Source organism: Ammodytes marinus (genome assembly GCF_949987685.1).
Source record: "Ammodytes marinus genome assembly, chromosome: 10".
Classification (NCBI taxonomy): domain Eukaryota; kingdom Metazoa; phylum Chordata; class Actinopteri; order Uranoscopiformes; family Ammodytidae; genus Ammodytes; species Ammodytes marinus.
In genome coordinates this window covers 2,060,847-2,085,874 of record NC_137214.1, presented here as the reverse complement: position 1 = coordinate 2,085,874, position 25,028 = coordinate 2,060,847, and the positions used below count along the sequence as shown (strand labels likewise).

At 42.6% G+C, this 25,028-nt stretch overlaps 2 protein-coding genes across 2 annotated transcripts; both read left to right on the top strand.

The window, feature by feature from the left end:
- The first annotated feature begins 10,901 nt into the window (after positions 1-10,901).
- On the top strand, positions 10,902-11,704 carry LOC307256226 (uncharacterized protein). Its single transcript, XM_080035127.1, has 2 exons — positions 10,902-11,064; positions 11,360-11,704. The coding sequence occupies exons 1-2, from the start codon at positions 10,907-10,909 to the stop codon at positions 11,511-11,513; spliced, it is 312 nt and encodes a 103-aa protein (XP_079891253.1). The 5' UTR covers positions 10,902-10,906; the 3' UTR covers positions 11,514-11,704.
- Positions 11,705-20,263: 8,559 nt separating this feature from the next.
- On the top strand, positions 20,264-21,064 carry LOC307256126 (uncharacterized protein). The gene is made up of 2 exons (XM_080035006.1): positions 20,264-20,426; positions 20,722-21,064. The coding sequence occupies exons 1-2, from the start codon at positions 20,269-20,271 to the stop codon at positions 20,873-20,875; spliced, it is 312 nt and encodes a 103-aa protein (XP_079891132.1). The 5' UTR covers positions 20,264-20,268; the 3' UTR covers positions 20,876-21,064.
- The last annotated feature ends 3,964 nt before the right edge of the window (positions 21,065-25,028 follow it).

Sequence of the window (25,028 nt, the reverse complement as noted above, 5' to 3'; positions counted from 1 at the left end):
GCAGCCATTATTTTTTAAGAAGTTTGAATTGTTGTAAATTACTAATTAAAAATAAGTGTTAACAGTGTATTTGTGATGTATTTTTGTTTTTCCTTTTGATCTATTGCAACATTTAATGATTGGAGAAATAGTGTCTCTCCATAAAGTTGACAGTTTGTTTGTAATAGATAACGGTTCTAGGACTGAGAGGCGTGGGCACTGCTTACCCTATGCCCTCACTCTGCCAGCTTCCTGGCAAGCCCTTCCATTTTCTGATTTTCTAGAATAAATCAATTTTCCTTCAGGAACTAAGTTAAGACCCTGGTTCCTGTGGTGGAAGTAAATCAGTATTACAACCATGACAAAAGCCACGTTTCACCAAAGATGAAACTAAAACCTAAAACCTCCTGGTCCTTCTCTTCAAGGAACTACTTAATGCTTCCTGTGGGCTGCTTCCTTTTTTCTGAAAAAGGTTGTACAGAAAAGGAGACTAGCGCTAGCAGCAAACGCTGAAAAATGAGAGCGTTGGTGAGTAAAATGAAATGCTGAGAGTAGTGGATCAGAGTTCTGCAGCACAGCGATTGCGCCCCATAAGTTCCTGATCCTTTGGAAAGCACTTTTCTCCAGCAAGGACTTTTCCCAGGGTAAATCTCTTTACCTTATTCACAATTTAGATTTCCAAATTCAGTTTAGGAATATCTTGCATGATCATTACAGGCCAAATAAGTCAACAACAACAAAAACAAACTTTTTTAACAATATGAAAAAAATTTAAACTTAAGAGTTGAGCAACAAGGACTGTAACTAAAAGTCTAAGATACTTATATAACACATCATTCCTTGTTGGCTTTAATTCACAGAAGAAGAAGAAGAAGAAGACATAAATCCGTGAGGGGAAATTCAGTTGTATTCAGATTGTAGTTTTTTTTGTTCCAATTTATATAATCTATAAACCTATTCCAATAAGCTTTGGCATATGGAAACACGCATACTTTTATTACTTTTTATATTGTATTTATTTTGTTAGTCTTATTAGTTTTGTGTGAGGAACCTTGGAAGTTTCTATGAACAATAAGTTGTGACTTTTTCTTTCTTTCTTTGCAAATTTGATCAATACAAAGTTACATAAAAACAAGTACAGATGGTGCATGGAAAGTATTCACAGCGCTTCACTTTTTCCACATTACGTTATTTTACAGCCTGGAATAATGCTGGATTAAATGAATTTATTTTCCTCAACATTCTACACATAATACCCCATAATGACAACTTAAAAACAAGTTTGTTTGAGATCTTTGCAAATTGAATAAAAATAATGGTGTAAAGGGGAGGAGCCTAATGGTGTAAAGGGGAGGAGCCTAATGTGACAAAGGGGAGGAGCCTAATGTGGTAAAGAGGTGGAGCCTAATGGTGTAAAGGGGAGGAGCCTAATGTGGTGAAGGGGAGGAGCCTAACACTATAAAGGGGAGGAGTCTAATGTGGTAAAGGGGTGGAGCCTAATGGTGTAAAGGGGAGGAGCCTAATGTTGTAAAGAGGTGGAGCCTAATGGTGTAAAGGGGAGGAGCCTAATGTGGTGAAGGGGAGGAGCCTAACACTGTAAAGGGGAGGAGCCTAATGTGGTAAAGGGGTGGAGCCTAATGGTGTAAAGGGGAGGAGCCTAATGTTGTAAAGGGGAGGAGCCTAACGTGGTAAAGGGGAGGGGCCTAATGGTGTGAAGGGGAGGAGCCTAATGTTGTAAAGGGGAGGAGCCTAATTTTGTACAGGGGAGGAGCCTGACATGGTAAAGGGGAGGAGCCTAATGCTGTAAAGAGGAGGAGCCTAACACTGTAAAGGGGAGGAGCCTAATGTGGTAAAGGGGAGGGGCCTAATGGTGTAAAGGGGAGGAGCCTGATGTTGTATAGGGGAGGAGCCTAATGTTGTACAGGGGAGGAGTCTGACATGGTAAAGGGGAGGAGCCTATCGCTGTAAAGAGGAGGAGCCTAACACTGTAAAGGGGAGGAGCCTACTGTGGTAAAGGGGAGGAGTCTGACATGGTAAAGGGGAGGAGCATACTGTTGTAAAGGGGAGGAGCCTAACATGGTAAAGGGGAGGAGCCTAACACTGTAAAGGGGAGGAGCCTAATTGTGTAAAGGGGAGGAGCCTAACGTGGTAAAGGGGAGGAGTCTGACATGGTAAAGGGGAGGAGCATACTGTTGTAAAGGGGAGGAGCCTAACATGGTAAAGGGGAGGAGCCTAATTGGGTAAAGGGGAGGAGCCTAACATGGTAAAGGGGAGGAGCCTAATGGGGTAAAGGGGAGGAGCCTAACCCGGTAACGGGGAGGAGCCGAATGTGGTAAAGGGGAGGAGCCTAACATGGTAAGGGGGAGGAGCCTAACATGGTAAAGGGGAGGAGTCTAATGTGGTAAAGGGGAGGAGCCTAATGTGGTAAAGGGGAGGAGCCTAGCGCTGCAAAGGGGAGGAGCCTCATGTGGTAAAGGGGAGGAGCCTGACATGGTAAAGGGGAGGAGCATACTGTTGTAAAGGGGAGGAGCCTAATGTGGTAAAGGGGAGGAGCCTAACGTGGTAAAGGGGAGGAGCATACTGTTGTAAAGGGGAGGAGCCTAAGGATTCCTCCACAGAATCCTGTGATTAATCTGATTAAAAATGTTAATCGTTTGACAGCCCTAGTTTTTACACACTTCCATATTGTGTTGAAATGCAAGCTGCATTGATTATTGCACTGGTCATAGAAAGTCATATTTGTGACAAGAAAAGCTTTTTCCCTAATTACAATATTCATCTGTTGATAGTATTTAATGATCATCACAAAAGTAGGAAGTGATTAGCAAACTCTGAGTAGCAAACTCAGATGTGTATATAAATATATTTTTGAAAATCACACATACGTATGTAGTACGTAAAAAAAATTGCATCGAGATGCATTGAGAATCGATTTTGAATCGAATTGTTGACCTCGGAATCGAATCGTGAGGTGCCAAGAGATTCCCACCCCTATTATGTAGGCAAGCTAAAATAGCCTACTGCAAGCTATAATACCGACTATAATAACCTGACATAAATCTGTTCAGTGGCACAGACGCTAAAAAATCCCTATTAATAAAAAAAAGAATGATATAGGCCTACATGCAATACAAATAGGTTTATTAATCTGAATGTAGAACATGTTCACGATGTGTAAGGTGGCTGCCATAGGAACGAACGAGGGCTGAGAACAAGGCTACTGATCAGATAAATGATCGATCAAACGTAAAATCATCAGTACATGATAAAAACATCCCGATGGAGATTTCTATGGATTGTTTTTGCTTTAAACTGTACAGAGACGCGTTGTAACAGTGACTCTTTCTTCAGTCGGAGCTGCAGCGTAACAAACTCAGGGTAGGTCTAACCACCTCCCGAGCAGGTTAGACCCACGGCGTATGTTGCCGCAGTAACTGACTCTCGGTTGCGCTGAACCTGCTACCTGAAACGGAAAACCCAGAGTTTCCACTAACTCAGAGCGAACAAACTCTGGGTGGCCTCAAAACCAGCTACCTGAAACAGGCCTCTGGTCTGTTGTTCTGCCATGACTATTCTCTTCTCTGTGTATTTTGGTTTATTTTGCAGTTGAACTGTGTATTGTCATCAAACCTACCACACACACAACAAGAAACCATATTCTGCTAAACTTTGGGATCCGCCCCTTGCTTTTAGATGCTAGACTTTATGTTAATAGTCCAGTGCATTAAATACTGAAGGGATTGATGCACCTCCCTATGCACTTCAGTTTGGGTGGTCTGTAGGTAAACCCCCTTGAGTGAAGAAACACAGTTCACACAACACAATGTACACCCACCGGCCACTTTATTAAGTACACCTAGCTAGTACCGGATTGGACCTCCTTTGGCCTTCAGAACTGTCTTAATTATTCGTAGCATACCTTCAACCAGGTGTTGGAAACATTCCTCAGAGGTTTTTGTCCATATTGACATGACAGCATCACACAGTTGCTGCAGATCTGGCGGCTGCACATCCATGATGTGAATCTCTGGTTCCACTTCATCCCAAAGGGGCTTTATTGGGTTGAGATCTGGTGACTGTGCAGGCCTTTGGAGTACAGTCAACTCATTGTCATGTTCAAGAAAGCAGTTTGAGATGATTTGAGCTTTGTGACATGGTGCATTATCCTGCTGGAAGTAGCCATAAGAAGATGGGTACACTGTGGTCATAAAGGGATGGACATGGTCGGCAACAATACTCAGTAGGCTGTGGTGTTTAAACAATGATCAATTGGTACTAAGGTGCCCAAAGTGTGCCAAGAACATATCCCCCACACCATTACACCACCAACCTGAACCGTTGATACAAGGCAGGATGGATCCATGCTTTCATGTTGTTTATGCCAAATTCTGACCCTACCATCTGAATGTCGCAACTGAAATCGAGACTCATCAAACCAGGCAAGATTTTTCCAATCTTCTTTTGTCCAATATTGGTGATCCTCTGCAAATTGTAGCCTCAGTTTCCTGTTTTTAGCTGACAGGAGTGGCACCCGGTGGGGTCTTCTGCTGCTGTAGCCCAGGGGTGGCCAACCAGTCAGAGACTAAGAGCCACATGTTTTACACACACACACACGCACACACACGCACACACACATACACACACACACACACGCACACACACACGCGCGCACACACGCACACACACACACACACACACACACACACACACACACACACACACACACACACACACACACACACACACACACACACACACACACACACACACACACACACACACCTACCTCTGCTCAGCCAGATTTATTGTAAATGTCACACAACCAAAATGATAATGCAGTAACGGCCTTAACTATGTTTCACCCGTTTCAATTGAATTTTTTATTATTATTTTTAAAATAAATAATGCTTGTACACACTACCAGGCCCATGCAGGGGCACAAGGGCTCAAGGGGGCCCTAAGCCAGAGATACTAATATTAACTTTACATGTCGTATAGTCAAAGAGCTCAGTCACTCATGTCAATAACAGGGTCCAAAAAGGAATAGCTTAAATATAAGGAAATAAATCATCATGGGCCCCTCAACTAGTAGGGGAGAAATACAAAAGCAAGTGCAAAACGACGGCATTATTAGCTCTGTCTTAGGGACTTAATGAGGGGCCTCTAAGGCCCCCACACACATACAGGAATAAACGTTCTATGTGTAAATTCTGTTCATAAAAAGTAGCTATCCACCCTTTATCTGTTGAAATGGGTCTCTCCATCATAGAACATGGGTCTGCAGACCAATCTACTGTTTTTGCAGTTGCAGAGCAAAGATTGCTGCCTGCTTAAGAAAAATCTGAAAAATAATGTTCCTTCTGCAGCTCAAGATTTGATAGCCTCTAAATTTCCCTCTCAAAGTGCATCAGATTGATGCATTTTACTTTAAAACGGTACACATTTTCTTCCTGGGGGCAATGCCCCTGGACAGCCCAACAAGGACCAGGTCCCTCCCACAGTGTCCCAAAATCATCTGGGAAACACTGACTTCCTTAATATGTTTTTGCCAATAATTGTATGTACAGCGGGTGAAATAAGTATTGAACACGTCACCATTTTCCTCAGTACATATATTTCCAAAGGGGTTATTGACTTGAAATGTTCACCAGGTGTTGCTAACAACCCAAGTAATCCATACATACAAAGAAACCAAAACAAATACGTTCACAAATGAAGTTATATGTAATAATGTGAAATGACACAGGGAAAAAGTATTGAACACATTAAGAAAGGGAGGTGCAAAAAGGCATGGAAAGCCAAGACAACAATTGAAGTCTATCAGTGATTAAAAAGCAATCCAGCCCCTTGTCAGTGCATATAATATCAGATGGTTCAGTCCCAACTGATGGCCTACAAAAAGGTATCATTTCCAAGGTCTCACACAAGACACATCTCATGATGGGTAAAAGCAAAGAGGTGTCCCAAGACCTTTGCAACTTCATTGTTGCAAGACATAAAGATGGCATTGGTTACAGGCGCATTTCTAAGCGTCTGAATGTTCCAGTGAGGACTGCTGGGGCCAGGGCCGGAGTGGGACTCATTTTCAGCCCTGGAGTTTCATGCCTCAGATCAGCCCACTTTCACGCCGACATTATTAATGTAATGTAATAACAACCTTAATATGTACGTCTGCAAAAGTGCACTGTTCTCTGCACCCTTGTAATTCTGTGTTTTTAGACTGTGTGGACTCAAATGCTCCTGTTTAGCCTACAGCCTACTCAGGTGCCTGCCATGGTGCTACTATGTGCAGTAGGAGTGTACGGAGACGTCATTATCTGTATCTGTTCAACAAACACAATTAGCCTATCTATATGTAGGCTACCTGTATTCGGATATGAAACCGGAAGTGGCTGGGGCTTATGGGCTTATGTGTGGAAAAAAACAACAATTATTGTCCCTTCAGAGCCTCAAATTGATTTAATATTGGCATATTATCAATAATGAGATAGGCATATTTTCCTCATACTGTTCTCATCTGTTTCTCTCTCTCATTATAACTGTCTAAGCCCCTACACGTTTGACTGGGGGACATTGAACATTCAGAGTCTGAAACAGTAGGCCTATTACATCACAGTAAATCATAAACTTGCCCAATTTATTTTATTTTTTCATCTCTGTCTCTTTTTATTTTTAACTAAACTAAGTTGTATCATCGATCTAGATAAGATTTATTTTGCCCGTTTATTTCCCTCTTCTCTCTCACTCTCTCTCTCTCCCTCTGTCTCTCATAGGCCTATCTCTGTCTCGCTATCTCTCTCTCTCCCTCTCTTTTTTAATTTCTAACTTAGTTCAATGAATAATTACTTTAGACTAGGAAACAGCGTTTTATAATCTAGTGGTCTAATTGATCAACGCACAATAACGAAACTTTTTTTGAGCAAATCTCTTAGTTATAAACAGATTGTATGAACTAAACAAGCAAAGTGTTTGCAGATCGAATATTTAAAGATCGATTTTATTAAATGAAGAGACGTGGTTCACGTTCAGAGATTTGAAATAAATAAAAGTCAGGAGGGACTGAAGGTGACTCGGGGTCACAAACATCCAGCGGAATGGAGAGACCGCAGCTCACGGGGCCATGCATAAACGCAGCTGGTCTATCTCTTTTCTGCCACGGCAGCGGAGATGAACAGCTGATAGGTGCCACTCAAGTTAAGGCAGAACGCGCCGCGTCAATTTAGTGCATGATAGGCAAAATAAATAAATAGTTGTTTCCTGAATAATAACGAGATTATTCGCGAAGTAAACATATTCGGATCGATCATCTCATTATCCGTGCTCATCCGAATAGGCCTACATGTTCGGATTCTGGCTCATCCCAGTGCAGCCGACGCTCCAGTCGCCATTGTCCCGAGCGTGCATTGAACATATATGACTGGGGGCTGTGACTAACTTTCATAAAGCCTTTGGTATGAGCGCAGAATTACAAGTTATCTTTCACCTCGTAGTCCGACATGCTGCTAGAGAGAGACACGCAGCAGGGCTAGGAGGCCCTAAATTCTGCTTCAAAATAAAAGTAATCTCACGTTACGCCAGTTAGGTGCTTTTAATGTGAAACTGAAGCTGTAGGAAATGGTCAGTTTCCATTAGCAGTAACTTAACTGCGGACTAATAATATGATTTTTAATGCACCAATAGGTAAAATGATATTTTAACCCAGTGCCATGACTGGGCCGGCCCTCGCAGCCCAAAAACCAGAGCGGCCCACCGGGAATGCTCCCGGTTCTCCCGATTAGCCACTCCGGGCCTGGCTGGGGCCATAATACGGAAGTGGAAAGACTATCATTTCACCATAGATGTGCCTCTATCAGGTGCTCCTCACAAGATTTCTGACAGAGGAGTGAAACGAATGATCAGAAAAGTTGTCCAAGAGCCAAGGACCTGTAGTAGCCAAATTCTTCCCCATGGCTTGACAAAGACTCGAACAGGCTGGACTTCATCATTGTGTTTCAGAGAGGTTTATTTCAGGAGCATCCATCAGACATACAGAGGATTTCATGGAGCATGATAGCAGCAGGCTGAGGCCGCAATGGCACTCTCGATAGCCCCAACCAGTGTCTTATATCTCTGTGTGAGTGGGGTGTCAGGTGTATTATTAACTCGCAAATAGACATGTAGTCTCATCACAACAGGTTCCAATAACAAACCCTTACATAGACTGTTTTCGTCTCTTTACCAGTGACCCCAACCTTTAGATATACACGCTCAGCAACTCTGGTGAATACAGCCATTTAAATCCACGACAGACCACTTGTGGAGAGCTTCAAAAAGACCTGGAATTAGCAGGTACTGTTGTCTCAAAGAAAACAGTAAGTAATGCACTCCACCGCCATGGCCTGTATGCACGCTCGCCACGCAAGACTCCATTACTGAAAAAAAGCATGTTGAAGTTTGTTTAAAGTTTGCTGCACAACATTTTGAAAAGCCAGAGAAATACTGGGAGAATATAGTGTGGTCAGATGAGAGCAAAATTTAAGAGTTTGGATGCCATAATACACACCATGTTTGGAGGAGAAATAACACTGCACATCACCCTAAAAACACTATACCAACAGAGAAGTTTTGAGGTTCGGAACATCATGATGTGGGGCTGCTTTTCAGCAAACGGTACAGGCAATCTTATCGAGACATTCTTGACCAAAATCTGCTGCCATCTACCAGGGTGATGAAGATTAAACGAGTGTGGACATTTCAGCAAGACAATGCTCCCAAACACACAGCCAAGGAAACTCTCAATTGGTTTCAAAAAAAGAAAATAAAGCTGCTAGAATGGCCCAGCCAATCACCTGACTTAAATCCCACTGAAAATCTATGGAAAGAACTGAAGATCAAGATTCATTAAAGAGGCCCACAGAACCTTCTAGATTTGAAGACTGTTTGTGTGGAAGAATGGGACAAAATCACACCAGAGCAATGCCTGAGACTAGTCTGTCCATACAGGAGGCGTCTTGAAGCTGTCATTACCAACAAAAGGCTTTGGTACAAAGTATTAAATAAATATCAGTGATTGTGTTCAATACTTTTTCCCTTTGTCATTTCACATTATTACACATAACTTAATTTCTGAACGTATTTGTTACCAACATCTGGTGAAAATATCATGTCAATAGCACCTTGGGAAATATATGTACTGAGGAAAATGGTGACGTGTTTAATACTTATTTCACCCGCTGTATCTGTGCGGAAAAGTCAGTGTACCTGACTGGATAGGAAGGAGTGGGGGGGCCCTTTAAGAGTCTGGGCACAGGGGCCTATTATCTCATAATCCGTCTATGAACCAACTGGATTCCACAATCTTTTTTATTTTCGCGGGGAGCATGCACAAGCATTATTTATTTAAAAAAAAAAAAAAAAAAAAGGCGGGGGCCCCAAACTAGGACTTGAAACGGGCCCCCAGATCGTTAAGGCCGCCCCTGTGATAATGACAGAACTGGACTCCTACAGTACTAAGACGACAGGCCAGTCATTTTCAACAATGAACATTGTGTGCACTGCCTCACACAAACTCTCAGTTCAGCCAAGTCCACAAACAAAAATATAACAATTTACAATAGCGATTTTCTCTTACTATGTATGTTGCATAGTGGCACTTACTTTTAGCATGGAGTGAGCTGAAGTGGCACTGAAGATTTGAAGCCTTGAAATGCGCTAATGACGCCTGGCATATAAAGCAGAATAGCTTGCCATTACGTCAAACAAAAAATATAAACTCTGTTTCGGAGTTTTATGTTGCGTCCACACCAAACGTTTTGCGAACGTTATGTTGCGTCCTCAATTAAACGTTTGTAAACAGGCATACACATACACAAAATAATCAACACAAAATGTGATACGAACGTAAGAGCCGGATGAAACGTTTGCGAACATGCACACACACATACATTACAAAATAATAATAATTAAAAAAATTAAATTAAAAAATTAAAATTAAAAAATTATGATGATTATGGAAATTTGATATGAAAGAGCCGCAGGTTGGCCACCCCTGTAGCCCATCTGCTTCAAGGTTGGTTGTGTTGTGCGTTCAGAGATGGTATTCTGCATACCCTGGTTGTAACTAGTGGTTATTTGAGTTACTGTTTCCTTTCTATCATCTCAAACCAGTCTGCCCATCCTCCACTGACCTCTGACATCAACAAGACATTTTCGTCCACACAACTGCCGCTCACTGGATATTTTTTCTTTTTCAGACCATTCTCTGTAAACCCTAGAGATGGTTGTGCATGAAAATCCCAGTAGATCAGCAGTATCTGAAATACTCAGACCAGCCCCTCTGGCACCATCAACAATGCCATGTTCAAAGTCATTAAACCCTCTTTCTAGGGGGCGCCCTTAGCTCAGTTGGTAGTATGTAATATGTAAATTGTAAATACTTATAAGGCCACTGAAAGTTAACAAAGTGGCTTAATCAATCTGAAAATATTTGTGTAAACTATAGGCTACCTAACTGTTCTGGCCCATGTTCCACTATTTATCCTCTGTTGTTAGGGTCTAAGGGTCGGACTACTTGATGTAGGCTACTGATAAACTACAACCAGTCACACAAAAAAGTTGTATTCCCTAAAACATTAATACATTTTGATGACACATTTTTATATTGTTGCTGCTAATAGTTGTAATATTATATGATGGGGATGTGTAAGCAAGCGTCTTGGTCGTGAGCGCATCACTGTCATGCTGCGTCATTGTGTTGTTTTGTATACTACTCACTGCAAAAACGTGCTACTGTGAGAGTTATTGTAACGTTTACTGAATGCAATTAGCATTCTATATGGAATTGAAACACAATTTAATTTGCTTCTATTGTTGCATAAATGGGAAGTGACTATTTAAAAGCAGGTTGACTTTGGAGTAACACAGTGTTCCCTCTTCACAGATTGCTGTGATGTTGTTAGAGAGTGGAGCAGACCCCAACACTAGTGACAAGTGGGAGTCCACTCCCCTCCACAGAGCGTCTGCTAAGGGGAACGCCCGCCTCATCACGCTGCTCCTCAAACACAGCGCCTCAACCAACATCCAGGACTCACAGGGCAACACACCACTGTATGCACCAATACCTTTCTCTTATATAACACATTTCAACCAACACAAACCTTTATAAAGGGTCAGTTCATCTGAATTCAAATCACTCTGTCATTAGCCTTTTAGTGGTATCCATTCATGCAGCTAGGTTTGTATTATTTGTTTTAACTTCTAGGTGTCCGTCTCTGAGATGTTTACCTCCTCCCTAATACAGTGGAGCTGAATGGAATGAAGATTGTTGTAACATTACAAATTCAAAAACCAAATTCTTTTCATTTAAATGTACAATCCTGTGTTGCTTGTGTCTTTGAACCAGCCACCTGGCGTGCGATGAGGAGCGTGTGGAAGCAGCCAAAGTGCTGGTGGAACATGGCGCTAGCATCTACATTGAGAACAAGGAGGAGAAGACGCCCCTCCAGTTATCCAAGGGCGGCCTGGGAAACACACTGCGTCGCATTGTGGAGGGATGAGGCCTGTGCTGATAACCCACTATGGGTTTAGTTGAGCAATGAGGATAGGCCTCCTGTTGGATGGTCCCTGAGCCCACATGAGGCAGTCCCAGGGACCATAAAGTTGGACTGCACTGCATCTGCTAGTGAAAGTCCTCACAGCTTACATGTCTGATCCTAAACACTTTCCTGCATTAAGTATTTCCAATAGTGCAGCCATTATTTTTTAAGAAGTTTGAATTGTTGTAAATTACTAATTAAAAATAAGTGTTAACAGTGTATTTGTGATGTATTTTTGTTTTTCCTTTTGATCTATTGCAACATTTAATGATTGGAGAAATAGTGTCTCTCCATAAAGTTGACAGTTTGTTTGTAATAGATAACGGTTCTAGGACTGAGAGGCGTGGGCACTGCTTACCCTATGCCCTCACTCTGCCAGCTTCCTGGCAAGCCCTTCCATTTTCTGATTTTCTAGAATAAATCAATTTTCCTTCAGGAACTAAGTTAAGACCCTGGTTCCTGTGGTGGAAGTAAATCAGTATTACAACCATGACAAAAGCCACGTTTCACCAAAGATGAAACTAAAACCTAAAACCTCCTGGTCCTTCTCTTCAAGGAACTACTTAATGCTTCCTGTGGGCTGCTTCCTTTTTTCTGAAAAAGGTTGTACAGAAAAGGAGACTAGCGCTAGCAGCAAACGCTGAAAAATGAGAGCGTTGGTGAGTAAAATGAAATGCTGAGAGTAGTGGATCAGAGTTCTGCAGCACAGCGATTGCGCCCCATAAGTTCCTGATCCTTTGGAAAGCACTTTTCTCCAGCAAGGACTTTTCCCAGGGTAAATCTCTTTACCTTATTCACAATTTAGATTTCCAAATTCAGTTTAGGAATATCTTGCATGATCATTACAGGCCAAATAAGTCAACAACAACAAAAACAAACTTTTTTAACAATATGAAAAAAATTTAAACTTAAGAGTTGAGCAACAAGGACTGTAACTAAAAGTCTAAGATACTTATATAACACATCATTCCTTGTTGGCTTTAATTCACAGAAGAAGAAGAAGAAGAAGAAGAAGAAGACATAAATCCGTGAGGGGAAATTCAGTTGTATTCAGATTGTAGTTTTTTTTGTTCCAATTTATATAATCTATAAACCTATTCCAATAAGCTTTGGCATATGGAAACACGCATACTTTTATTACTTTTTATATTGTATTTATTTTGTTAGTCTTATTAGTTTTGTGTGAGGAACCTTGGAAGTTTCTATGAACAATAAGTTGTGACTTTTTCTTTCTTTCTTTGCAAATTTGGATCAATACAAAGTTACATAAAAACAAGTACAGATGGTGCATGGAAAGTATTCACAGCGCTTCACTTTTTCCACATTACGTTATTTTACAGCCTGGAATAATGCTGGATTAAATGAATTTATTTTCCTCAACATTCTACACATAATACCCCATAATGACAACTTAAAAACAAGTTTGTTTGAGATCTTTGCAAATTGAATAAAAATAATGGTGTAAAGGGGAGGAGCCTAATGGTGTAAAGGGGAGGAGCCTAATGTGGTAAAGAGGTGGAGCCTAATGGTGTAAAGGGGAGGAGCCTAATGTGGTGAAGGGGAGGAGCCTAACACTGTAAAGGGGAGGAGTCTAATGTGGTAAAGGGGAGGAGCCTAATGCAATAAAGGGGAGGAGACTAATGCGATAGAGGGGAGGAGCCTAACACTGTAAAGGGGAGGAGTCTAATGTGGTAAAGGGGAGGAGCCTAATGGTGTAAAGGGGAGGAGCCTAATGGTTTAAAGGGGAGGAGCCTAATGTGGTAAAGGGGAGGAGCATACTGTTGTAAAGGGGAGGAGCCTGACATGGTAAAGGGGAGGAGCATACTGTTGTAAAGGGGAGGAGCCTAATGGTGTAAAGGGGAGGAGCCTAATGGTGTAAAGGGGAGGAGCCTAATGGTGTAAAGGGGAGGAGCCTAATGTGGTGAAGGGGAGGAGCCTAACACTGTAAAGGGGAGGAGTCTAATGTGGTAAAGGGGAGGAGCCTAATGCGATAAAGGGGAGGAGACTAATGCGATAGAGGGGAGGAGCCTAACACTGTAAAGGGGAGGAGTCTAATGGTGTAAAGGGGAGGGGCCTAATGGTGTAAAGGGGAGGAGCCTAACGTGGTAAAGGGGAGGAGCCTAATGGTTTAAAGGGGAGGAGCCTAACGTGGTAAAGGGGAGGAGCCTAATGGTGTAAAGGGGAGGAGCCTAATGGTGTAAAGGGGAGGAGTCTAACGTGGTAAAGGGGAGGAGCCTAATGGTGTAAAGGGGAGGAGCCTAATGTGGTAACGGGGAGGAGCCTAATGTGGTAAAGGGGAGGGGCCTAATGTGGTAAAGGGGAGGAGCCTAATGTGGTAAAGGGGAGGAGCCTGACACGGTAAAGGGGAGGAGCCTAACGCGGTAAAGGGGAGGAGCCTAATGTGGTAAATGGGAGGAGCCTGACATGGTAAAGGGGAGGAGCCTAATGGTGTAAAGGGGAGGAGTCTAACGTGGTAAAGGGGAGGAGCCTAACACTGTAAAGGGGAGGAGCCTAATGTGGTAAATGGGAGGAGCCTAATGTGGTAAATGGGAGGAGCCTGACATGGTAAAGGGGAGGAGCCTAACGCTGTAAAGGGGAGGAGCCTAATGGTGTAAAGGGGAGGAGTCTAACTTGGTAAAGGGGAGGAGCCTAACGCGGTAAAGGGGAGGAGCCTAATGTTGTAAAGGGGAGGAACCTAATGTGGTAAAGGGGGAGCCTAACTTGGTAAAGGGGAGGAGCCTAATGCTGTAAATGGGAGGGGCCTAATGTGGTAAAGGGGAGGAGCCTAATGTGGTAAATGGGAGGAGCCTAACGTGGTAAAGGGGAGGAGCTTAATGCCGTAAAGAGGATATATTGTAGAGCACCATGAGCTGTACAAGTGTAATCAATTTCAAGTAAATCAGAGTCAGGTGACATTTGTGGCGCCCCCTATGGGTTAATCTCGATAAGCTTCGAGGGACATGCTACCACATGACTTCTGCACATACCCAGCAAGTTTGATGATGATAGGACCTATGGTTAAGGAGTTATGGCCAATTTGTGGATAGGCCCCGCCCATGCGTAATGTTTTTGGTCAATGGCGGACATGTTTTTCAAGTTGTCCTAATAATCTTTTACGGGTATGTTTATTGTAGTACCCCGGGGCTTCACGAGAAATTTGGTGTTGATACAGTCAAATTTCAGAAAGTTGTGGATAACACCCTGTTTTTCAGTTTATGCTAATTAGCGGGAAATATTCCCTGGCGGACTTATATGGTCCCAGAGGCTTTTTTGTAGAGCACCCTAACATACACCTGTGTGAGAAATTTCAAGTCAATCGGAGTTACGGTGTGCGGGGCGTGGCCTCTCAAAGTTCTTTCAGTCAGGACTTGGCGTGGCCTCTCAAAGTTCTTTCAGTCAGGACTTCATTACAGCGCCCCCTAGCGGAAATTCAAAAAACTGTATAATAGCACACCCCGTGGGGTGGGGACGCACGTTGTGTGAAATTTTTGCATGTCTGAGTGTAACGGTGTGGGAGGAGAAGCAGCTAGAAATTTGCGGAAGAATAAAAAGAAGTCAGAAGAATAAGTATGGTGGAGAGTAATAATTACGGGAGGACCCGTACTTAATAATAGAATAGAAATCCTATAGAAACATGATTCACAAGAGTAGAAAGAAAATAAAACTGAATCAGTTTAGTTTTTACTAGGGCTGTCAAAATGATCGCGTTAACGCAGAGTGATTAATTTTTGCCGCGGGTGACAGTTGATGTCGGGAGCAACAGGAGGAGAAACATTGTCCGCTCTGTTCAGAGCCCGCGAGGACACAAACGTCTGCAGTTTTGCAGAGGTGTGTATGTGAGTAGACATCAACATAACGTCGGCTTCCTGGTACAAATGAACAGTCCCCTACGACGTGGTCGCGCGTACACTAGGGTTGCCGAAAATTCCCGGAATTGACCCTTTTCAATTCCCGGGAAAAAAGAGCCTCCTCCCGGGAATTCCCATTAAACCGAAAGTGCCTTTTTAATACTTTATTTTGTACCCACGTACTCGGCCGAGTGGTTTATTGGGCACGTTATAGCCTCATAAGCCCAGGGCAGACTGGATGCTAGCTCTAGAATGAACTAAGGGCAAGAAAAGCTTTTTCTCTAATTACAATATTCATCTGTTGATTGTATTTAATGATCATCACAAAAGTAGGAAGTGATTAGCAAACTCTGAGTAGCAAACTCAGATGTGTATATAAATATATTTTTGAAAATCACACATGGGTATGTACGTAAAAAAAATTGCATCGAGATGCATTGAGAATCGATTTTGAATCGAATCGTTGACCTCGGAATCGGAATCGAATCGTGAGGTGCCAAGAGATTCCCACCCCTATTATGTAGGCAAGCTAAAATAGCCTACTGCAAGCTATAATACCGACTATAATAACCTGACATAAATCTGTTCAGTGGCACAGACGTTAAAAAATCCCTATTAATAAAAAAAAGAATGATATAGGCCTACATGCAATACAAATAGGTTTATTAATCTGAATGTAGAACATGTTCACGATGTGTAAGGTGGCTGCCATAGGAACGAACGAGGGCTGAGAACAAGGCTACTGATCAGATAAATGATCGATCAAACGTAAAATCATCAGTACATGATAAAAACATCTCGATGGAGATTTCTATGGATTGTTTTTGCTTTAAACTGTACAGGGACGCGTTGTAACAGTGACTCTTTCTTCAGTCGGAGCTGCAGCGTAACAAACTCAGGGTAGGTCTAACCACCTCCCGAGCAGGTTAGACCTACGGCCTATCTTGCCGCAGTAACTGACTCTCGGTTGCGCTGAACCTGCTACCTGAAACGGAAAACCCAGAGTTTCCACTAACTCAGAGCGAACAAACTCTGGGTGGCCTCAAAACCAGCTACCTGAAACAGGCCTCTGGTCTGTTGTTCTGCCATGACTATTCTCTTCTCTGTGTATTTTGGTTTATTTTGCAGTTGAACTGTGTATTGTCATCAAACCTACCACACACACAACAAGAAACCATATTCTGCTAAACTTTGGGATCCGCCCCTTGCTTTTAGATGCTAGACTTTATGTTAATAGTCCAGTGCATTAAATACTGAAGGGATTGATGCACCTCCCTATGCACTTCAGTTTGGGTGGTCTGTAGGTAAACCCCCTTGAGTGAAGAAACACAGTTCACACAACACAATGTACACCCACCGGCCACTTTATTAAGTACACCTAGCTAGTACCGGATTGGACCTCATTTGGCCTTCAGAACTGTCTTAATTCTTCGTAGCATACCTTCAACCAGGTGTTGGAAACATTCCTCAGAGGTTTTTGTCCATATTGACACGACAGCATCACACAGTTGCTGCAGATCTGGCAGCTGCACATCCATGATGTGAATCTCTGGTTCCACCACATCCCAAAGGGGCTTTATTGGGTTGAGATCTGGTGACTGTGCAGGCCTTTGGAGTACAGTCAACTCATTGTCATGTTCAAGAAAGCAGTTTGAGATGATTTGAGCTTAGTGACATGGTGCATTATCCTGCTGGAAGTAGCCATAAGAAGATGGGTACACTGTGGTCATAAATGGAATGGACATGGTCGGCAACAATACTCAGTAGGCTGTGGTGTTTAAACAATGATCAATTGGTACTAAGGTGCCCACAGTGTGCCAAGAACATATCCCCCACACCATTACACCACCAACCTGAACCGTTGATACAAGGCAGGATGGATCCATGCTTTCATGTTGTTTATGCCAAATTCTGACCCTACCATCTGAATGTCGCAACTGAAATCGAGACTCATCAGACCAGGCAAGATTTTTCCAATCTTCTTTTGTCCAATTTTGGTGATCCTCTGCAAATTGTAGCCTCAGTTTCCTGTTTTTAGCTGACAGGAGTGGCACCCGGTGGGGTCTTCTGCTGCTGTAGCCCAGGGGTGGCCAACCAGTCAGAGACTAAGACCCCGTTTCCACCTGGCATTAACATGTGGTTTTTGTGATCCGATCACATGAATACAGCTCTAACTACAGGTGAGAACACTCTCAAGACGCATTGAGACTCATAACACGGACGCTCTCTTCAGGAAGGGCCAAAGCCGGCTCTACCTCCTGAGGAGACTCAGGTCTTTTGGAGTACGGGGGCCTCTCCTGAAGACCTTCTACGACTCTGTAGTGGCATCAGCCATCTTGTACGGAGTAGCCTGCTGGAGCAGCAGCATCACAGAGAGGGACAGGAAGAAGCTGGACAAGGTCATCAGGAAGTCCAGCTCTGTCCTGGGCTGCCCCCTGGACACAGTGCAGCAGGTGGGGGACAGGAGGGTCCTGGACAAACTAACATCCATGCTGGACCACGACTGTCACCCCCTGCAGGACACTCTGTCTGCTCTGGAGAGCAGCTTCAGTGACAGACTGATTCACCCTCGCTGTGTGAGGGAGAGATTCCGCAGGTCTTTCCTTCCTGCTGCGGTCAGACTGTACAACGAGAACTGCTGACCCTGTACATGTCATTCACCTGTATATACTGAAATCATGTGCAATACTGTAACTTAAGAACGTGCAATAATGGTGCTACATGTGTCACTGTCACTTTATTATTTATTCTGCCCATATCCTGCTAACTCACATAGTTATAGTTTATATTTATACAAAGTTTAAAGCTAAAACATAAGCTTATACAAAGTCTAAAGCTAAATAAGCATTTACAGCTATTGCTGTGCCCTCTGTGTGCTCTTTACTCCTGTGTGCTCTTTACTCCTGTGTGCTCTTATTCCTGCTCTAATGTGTGATGCAACACCGAAATTTCCCCACTGTGGGACGAATAAAGGATATCTTATCTTATCTTATTATTACACATAACTTAATTTCTGAACTTATTTGTTTTGGTATCTTTGTATGTATGGATTACTTGGGTTGTTACCAACATCTGGTGAAAATATCATGTCAATAGCACCTTGGGAAATATATGTACTGAGGAAAATGGTGACGTGTTTAATACTTATTTCACCCGCTGTATCTGTGCGGAAAAGTCAGTGTACCTGACTGGATAGGAAGGAGTGGGGGGGCCCTTTAAGAGTCTGGGCACAGGGGCCTATTATCTCATAATCCGTCTATGAACCAACTGGATTCCACAATCTTTTTTATTTTCGCGGGGAGCATGCACAAGCATTATTTATTTAAAACAAAAAAAAAAGGCGGGGGCCCCAAACTAGGACTTGAAACGGGCCCCCAGATCGTTAAGGCCGCCCCTGTGATAATGACAGAACTGGACTCCTACAGTACTAAGACGACAGGCCAGTCATTTTCAACAATGAACATTGTGTGCACTGCCTCACACAAACTCTCAGTTCAGCCAAGTCCACAAACAAAAATATAACAATTTACAATAGCGATTTTCTCTTACTATGTATGTTGCTTTGTGGGACTTACTTTTAGCATGGAGTGAGCTGAAGTGGCACTGAAGATTTGAAGCCTTGAAATGCGCTAATGACGCCTGGCATATAAAGCAGAATAGCTTGCCATTACGTCAAACAAAAAATATAAACTCTGTTTCGGAGTTTTATGTTGCGTCCACACCAAACGTTTTGCGAACGTTATGTTGCGTCCTCAATTAAACGTTTGTAAACAGGCATACACATACACAAAATAATCAACACAAAATGTGATACGAACGTAAGAGCCGGATGAAACGTTTGCGAACATGCACACACACATACATTACAAAATAATAATAATTAAAAAAATTAAATTAAAAAATTTAAATTAAAAAATTATGATGATTATGGAAATTTGATATGAAAGAGCCGCAGGTTGGCCACCCCTGTAGCCCATCTGCTTCAAGGTTGGTTGTGTTGTGCGTTCAGAGATGGTATTCTGCATACCCTGGTTGTAACTAGTGGTTATTTGAGTTACTGTTTCCTTTCTATCATCTCAAACCAGTCTGCCCATCCTCCACTGACCTCTGACATCAACAAGACATTTTCGTCCACACAACTGCCGCTCACTGGATATTTTTTCTTTTTCAGACCATTCTCTGTAAACCCTAGAGATGGTTGTGCATGAAAATCCCAGTAGATCAGCAGTATCTGAAATACTCAGACCAGCCCCTCTGGCACCATCAACAATGCCATGTTCAAAGTCATTAAACCCTCTTTCTAGGGGGCGCCCTTAGCTCAGTTGGTAGTATGTAATATGTAAATTGTAAATACTTATAAGGCCACTGGAAGTTAACAAAGTGGCTTAATCAATCTGAAAATATTTGTGTAAACTATAGGCTACCTAACTGTTCTGGCCCATGTTCCACTATTTATCCTCTGTTGTTAGGGTCTAAGGGTCGGACTACTTGATGTAGGCTACTGATAAACTACAACCAGTCACACAAAAAAGTTGTATTCCCTAAAACATTAATACATTTTGATGACACATTTTTATATTGTTGCTGCTAATAGTTGTAATATTATATGATGGGGATGTGTAAGCAAGCGTCTTGGTCGTGACCGCATCACTGTCATGCTGCGTCATTGTGTTGTTTTGTATACTACTCACTGCAAAAACGTGCTACTGTGAGAGTTATTGTAACGTTTACTGAATGCAATTAGCATTCTATATGGAATTGAAACACAATTTAATTTGCTTCTATATTGTTGCATAAATGGGAAGTGACTATTTAAAAGCTGGTTGACTTTGGAGTAACACAGTGTTCCCTCTTCACAGATTGCTGTGATGTTGTTAGAGAGTGGAGCAGACCCCAACACTAGTGACAAGTGGGAGTCCACTCCCCTCCACAGAGCGTCTGCTAAGGGGAACGCCCGCCTCATCACGCTGCTCCTCAAACACAGCGCCTCAACCAACATCCAGGACTCACAGGGCAACACACCACTGTATGCACCAATACCTTTCTCTTATATAACACATTTCAACCAACACAAACCTTTATAAAGGGTCAGTTCATCTGAATTCAAATCACTCTGTCATTAGCCTTTTAGTGGTATCCATTCATGCAGCTAGGTTTGTATTATTTGTTTTAACTTCTAAGTGTCCGTCTCTGAGATGTTTACCTCCTCCCTAATACAGTGGAGCTGAATGGAATGAAGATTGTTGTAACATTACAAATTCAAAAACCAAATTATTTTCATTTAAATGTACAATCCTGTGTTGCTTGTGTCTTTGAACCAGCCACCTGGCGTGCGATGAGGAGCGTGTGGAAGCAGCCAAAGTGCTGGTGGAACATGGCGCTAGCATCTACATTGAGAACAAGGAGGAGAAGACGCCCCTCCAGTTATCCAAGGGCGGCCTGGGAAACACACTGCGTCGCATTGTGGAGGGATGAGGCCTGTGCTGATAACCCACTATGGGTTTAGTTGAGCAATGAGGATAGGCCTCCTGTTGGATGGTCCCTGAGCCCACATGAGGCAGTCCCAGGGACCATAAAGTTGGACTGCACTGCATCTGCTAGTGAAAGTCCTCACAGCTTACATGTCTGATCCTAAACGCTTTCCTGCATTAAGTATTTCCAATAGTGCAGCCATTATTTTTTAAGAAGTTTGAATTGTTGTAAATTACTAATTAAAAATAAGTGTTAACAGTGTATTTGTGATGTATTTTTGTTTTTCCTTTTGATCTATTGCAACATTTAATGATTGGAGAAATAGTGTCTCTCCATAAAGTTGACAGTTTGTTTGTAATAGATAACGGTTCTAGGACTGAGAGGCGTGGGCACTGCTTACCCTATGCCCTCACTCTGCCAGCTTCCTGGCAAGCCCTTCCATTTTCTGATTTTCTAGAATAAATCAATTTTCCTTCAGGAACTAAGTTAAGACCCTGGTTCCTGTGGTGGAAGTAAATCAGTATTACAACCATGACAAAAGCCACGTTTCACCAAAGATGAAACTAAAACCTAAAACCTCCTGGTCCTTCTCTTCAAGGAACTACTTAATGCTTCCTGTGGGCTGCTTCCTTTTTTCTGAAAAAGGTTGTACAGAAAAGGAGACTAGCGCTAGCAGCAAACGCTGAAAAATGAGAGCGTTGGTGAGTAAAATGAAATGCTGAGAGTAGTGGATCAGAGTTCTGCAGCACAGCGATTGCGCCCCATAAGTTCCTGATCCTTTGGAAAGCACTTTTCTCCAGCAAGGACTTTTCCCAGGGTAAATCTCTTTACCTTATTCACAATTTAGATTTCCAAATTCAGTTTAGGAATATCTTGCATGATCATTACAGGCCAAATAAGTCAACAACAACAAAAACAAACTTTTTTAACAATATGAAAAAAATTTAAACTTAAGAGTTGAGCAACAAGGACTGTAACTAAAAGTCTAAGATACTTATATAACACATCATTCCTTGTTGGCTTTAATTCACAGAAGAAGAAGAAGAAGAAGAAGAAGACATAAATCCGTGAGGGGAAATTCAGTTGTATTCAGATTGTAGTTTTTTTTGTTCCAATTTATATAATCTATAAACCTATTCCAATAAGCTTTGGCATATGGAAACACGCATACTTTTATTACTTTTTATATTGTATTTATTTTGTTAGTCTTATTAGTTTTGTGTGAGGAACCTTGGAAGTTTCTATGAACAATAAGTTGTGACTTTTTCTTTCTTTCTTTGCAAATTTGGATCAATACAAAGTTACATAAAAACAAGTACAGATGGTGCATGGAAAGTATTCACAGCGCTTCACTTTTTCCACATTACGTTATTTTACAGCCTGGAATAATGCTGGATTAAATGAATTTATTTTCCTCAACATTCTACACATAATACCCCATAATGACAACTTAAAAACAAGTTTGTTTGAGATCTTTGCAAATTGAATAAAAATAATGGTGTAAAGGGGAGGAGCCTAATGGTGTAAAGGGGAGGAGCCTAATGGTGTAAAGGGGAGGAGCCTAATGTGGTAAAGAGGTGGAGCCTAATGGTGTAAAGGGGAGGAGCCTAATGTGGTGAAGGGGAGGAGCCTAACACTGTAAAGGGGAGGAGTCTAATGTGGTAAAGGGGAGGAGCCTAATGCGATAAAGGGGAGGAGACTAATGCGATAGAGGGGAGGAGCCTAACACTGTAAAGGGGAGGAGTCTAATGTGGTAAAGGGGAGGAGCCTAATGGTGTAAAGGGGAGGAGCCTAATGGTGTAAAGGGGAGGAGCCTAATGTGGTAAAGGGGAGGAGCCTGACGTGGTAAAGGGGAGGAGCCTAATGGTGTAAAGGGGAGGAGCCTGACATGGTAAAGGGGAGGAGCCTAATGTGGTGAAGGGGAGGAGCCTAATGTGGTAAAGGGGAGGAGCCTAATGGTGTAAAGGGGAGGAGCCTAATGTGGTAAATGGGAGGAGCCTGACATGGTAAAGGGGAGGAGCCTAATGGTGTAAAGGGGAGGAGCCTAATGGTGTAAAGGGGAGGAGTCTACCGTGGTAAAGGGGAGGAGCCTAATGTGGTAAATGGGAGGAGCCTGACATGGTAAAGGGGAGGAACCTAACGCTGTAAAGGGGAGGAGCCTAATGGTGTGAAGGGGAGGAGTCTAACGTGGTAAAGGGGAGGAGCCTAACGCGGTAAAGGGGAGGAGCCTAATGTTGTAAAGGGGAGGAACCTAATGTGGTAAAGGGGGAGCCTAACTTGGTAAAGGGGAGGAGCCTAATGCTGTAAATGGGAGGGGCCTAATGTGGTAAAGGGGAGGAGCCTAATGTGGTAAATGGGAGGAGCCTAACGTGGTAAAGGGGAGGAGCTTAATGCCGTAAAGAGGATATATTGTAGAGCACCATGAGCTGTACAAGTGTAATCAATTTCAAGTAAATCAGAGTCAGGTGACATTTGTGGCGCCCCCTATGGGTTAATCTCGATAAGCTTCGAGGGACATGCTACCACATGACTTCTGCACATACCCAGCAAGTTTGATGATGATAGGACCTATGGTTAAGGAGTTATGGCCAATTTGTGGATAGGCCCCGCCCATGCGTAATGTTTTTGGTCAATGGCGGACATGTTTTTCAAGTTGTCCTAATAATCTTTTACGGGTATGTTTATTGTAGTACCCCGGGGCTTCACGAGAAATTTGGTGTTGATACAGTCAAATTTCAGAAAGTTGTGGATAACACCCTGTTTTTCAGTTTATGCTAATTAGCGGGAAATATTCCCTGGCGGACTTATATGGTCCCAGAGGCTTTTTTGTAGAGCACCCTAACATACACCTGTGTGAGAAATTTCAAGTCAATCGGAGTTACGGTGTGCGGGGCGTGGCCTCTCAAAGTTCTTTCAGTCAGGACTTGGCGTGGCCTCTCAAAGTTCTTTCAGTCAGGACTTCATTACAGCGCCCCCTAGCGGAAATTCAAAAAACTGTATAATAGCACACCCCGTGGGGTGGGGACGCACGTTGTGTGAAATTTTTGCATGTCTGAGTGTAACGGTGTGGGAGGAGAAGCAGCTAGAAATTTGCGGAAGAATAAAAAGAAGTCAGAAGAATAAGTATGGTGGAGAGTAATAATTACGGGAGGACCCGTACTTAATAATAGAATAGAAATCCTATAGAAACATGATTCACAAGAGTAGAAAGAAAATAAAACTGAATCAGTTTAGTTTTTACTAGGGCTGTCAAAATGATCGCGTTAACGCAGAGTGATTAATTTTTGCCGCGGGTGACAGTTGATGTCGGGAGCAACAGGAGGAGAAACATTGTCCGCTCTGTTCAGAGCCCGCGAGGACACAAACGTCTGCAGTTTTGCAGAGGTGTGTATGTGAGTAGACATCAACATAACGTCGGCTTCCTGGTACAAATGAACAGTCCCCTACGACGTGGTCGCGCGTACACTAGGGTTGCCGAAAATTCCCGGAATTGACCCTTTTCAATTCCCGGGAAAAAAGAGCCTCCTCCCGGGAATTCCCATTAAACCGAAAGTGCCTTTTTAATACTTTATTTTGTACCCACGTACTCGGCCGAGTGGTTTATTGGGCACGTTATAGCCTCATAAGCCCAGGGCAGACTGGATGCTAGCTCTAGAATGAACTAAGGGCAAGAAAAGCTTTTTCTCTAATTACAATATTCATCTGTTGATTGTATTTAATGATCATCACAAAAGTAGGAAGTGATTAGCAAACTCTGAGTAGCAAACTCAGATGTGTATATAAATATATTTTTGAAAATCACACATGGGTATGTACGTAAAAAAAATTGCATCGAGATGCATTGAGAATCGATTTTGAATCGAATCGTTGACCTCGGAATCGGAATCGAATCGTGAGGTGCCAAGAGATTCCCACCCCTATTATGTAGGCAAGCTAAAATAGCCTACTGCAAGCTATAATACCGACTATAATAACCTGACATAAATCTGTTCAGTGGCACAGACGTTAAAAAATCCCTATTAATAAAAAAAAGAATGATATAGGCCTACATGCAATACAAATAGGTTTATTAATCTGAATGTAGAACATGTTCACGATGTGTAAGGTGGCTGCCATAGGAACGAACGAGGGCTGAGAACAAGGCTACTGATCAGAT

Excerpts from the sequence above, each read along its gene's own strand:
- LOC307256126 (XM_080035006.1), top strand. The coding sequence starts at position 20,269 with ATGTTGTTAGAGAGTGGAGCAGACCCCAACACTAGTGACAAGTGGGAG. Across the intron at positions 20,427-20,721 it reads TCACAGGGCAACACACCACT|CCACCTGGCGTGCGATGAGG; the intron begins GTATGCACCAAT and ends TCTTTGAACCAG.
- LOC307256226 (XM_080035127.1), top strand. The coding sequence starts at position 10,907 with ATGTTGTTAGAGAGTGGAGCAGACCCCAACACTAGTGACAAGTGGGAG. Across the intron at positions 11,065-11,359 it reads TCACAGGGCAACACACCACT|CCACCTGGCGTGCGATGAGG; the intron begins GTATGCACCAAT and ends TCTTTGAACCAG.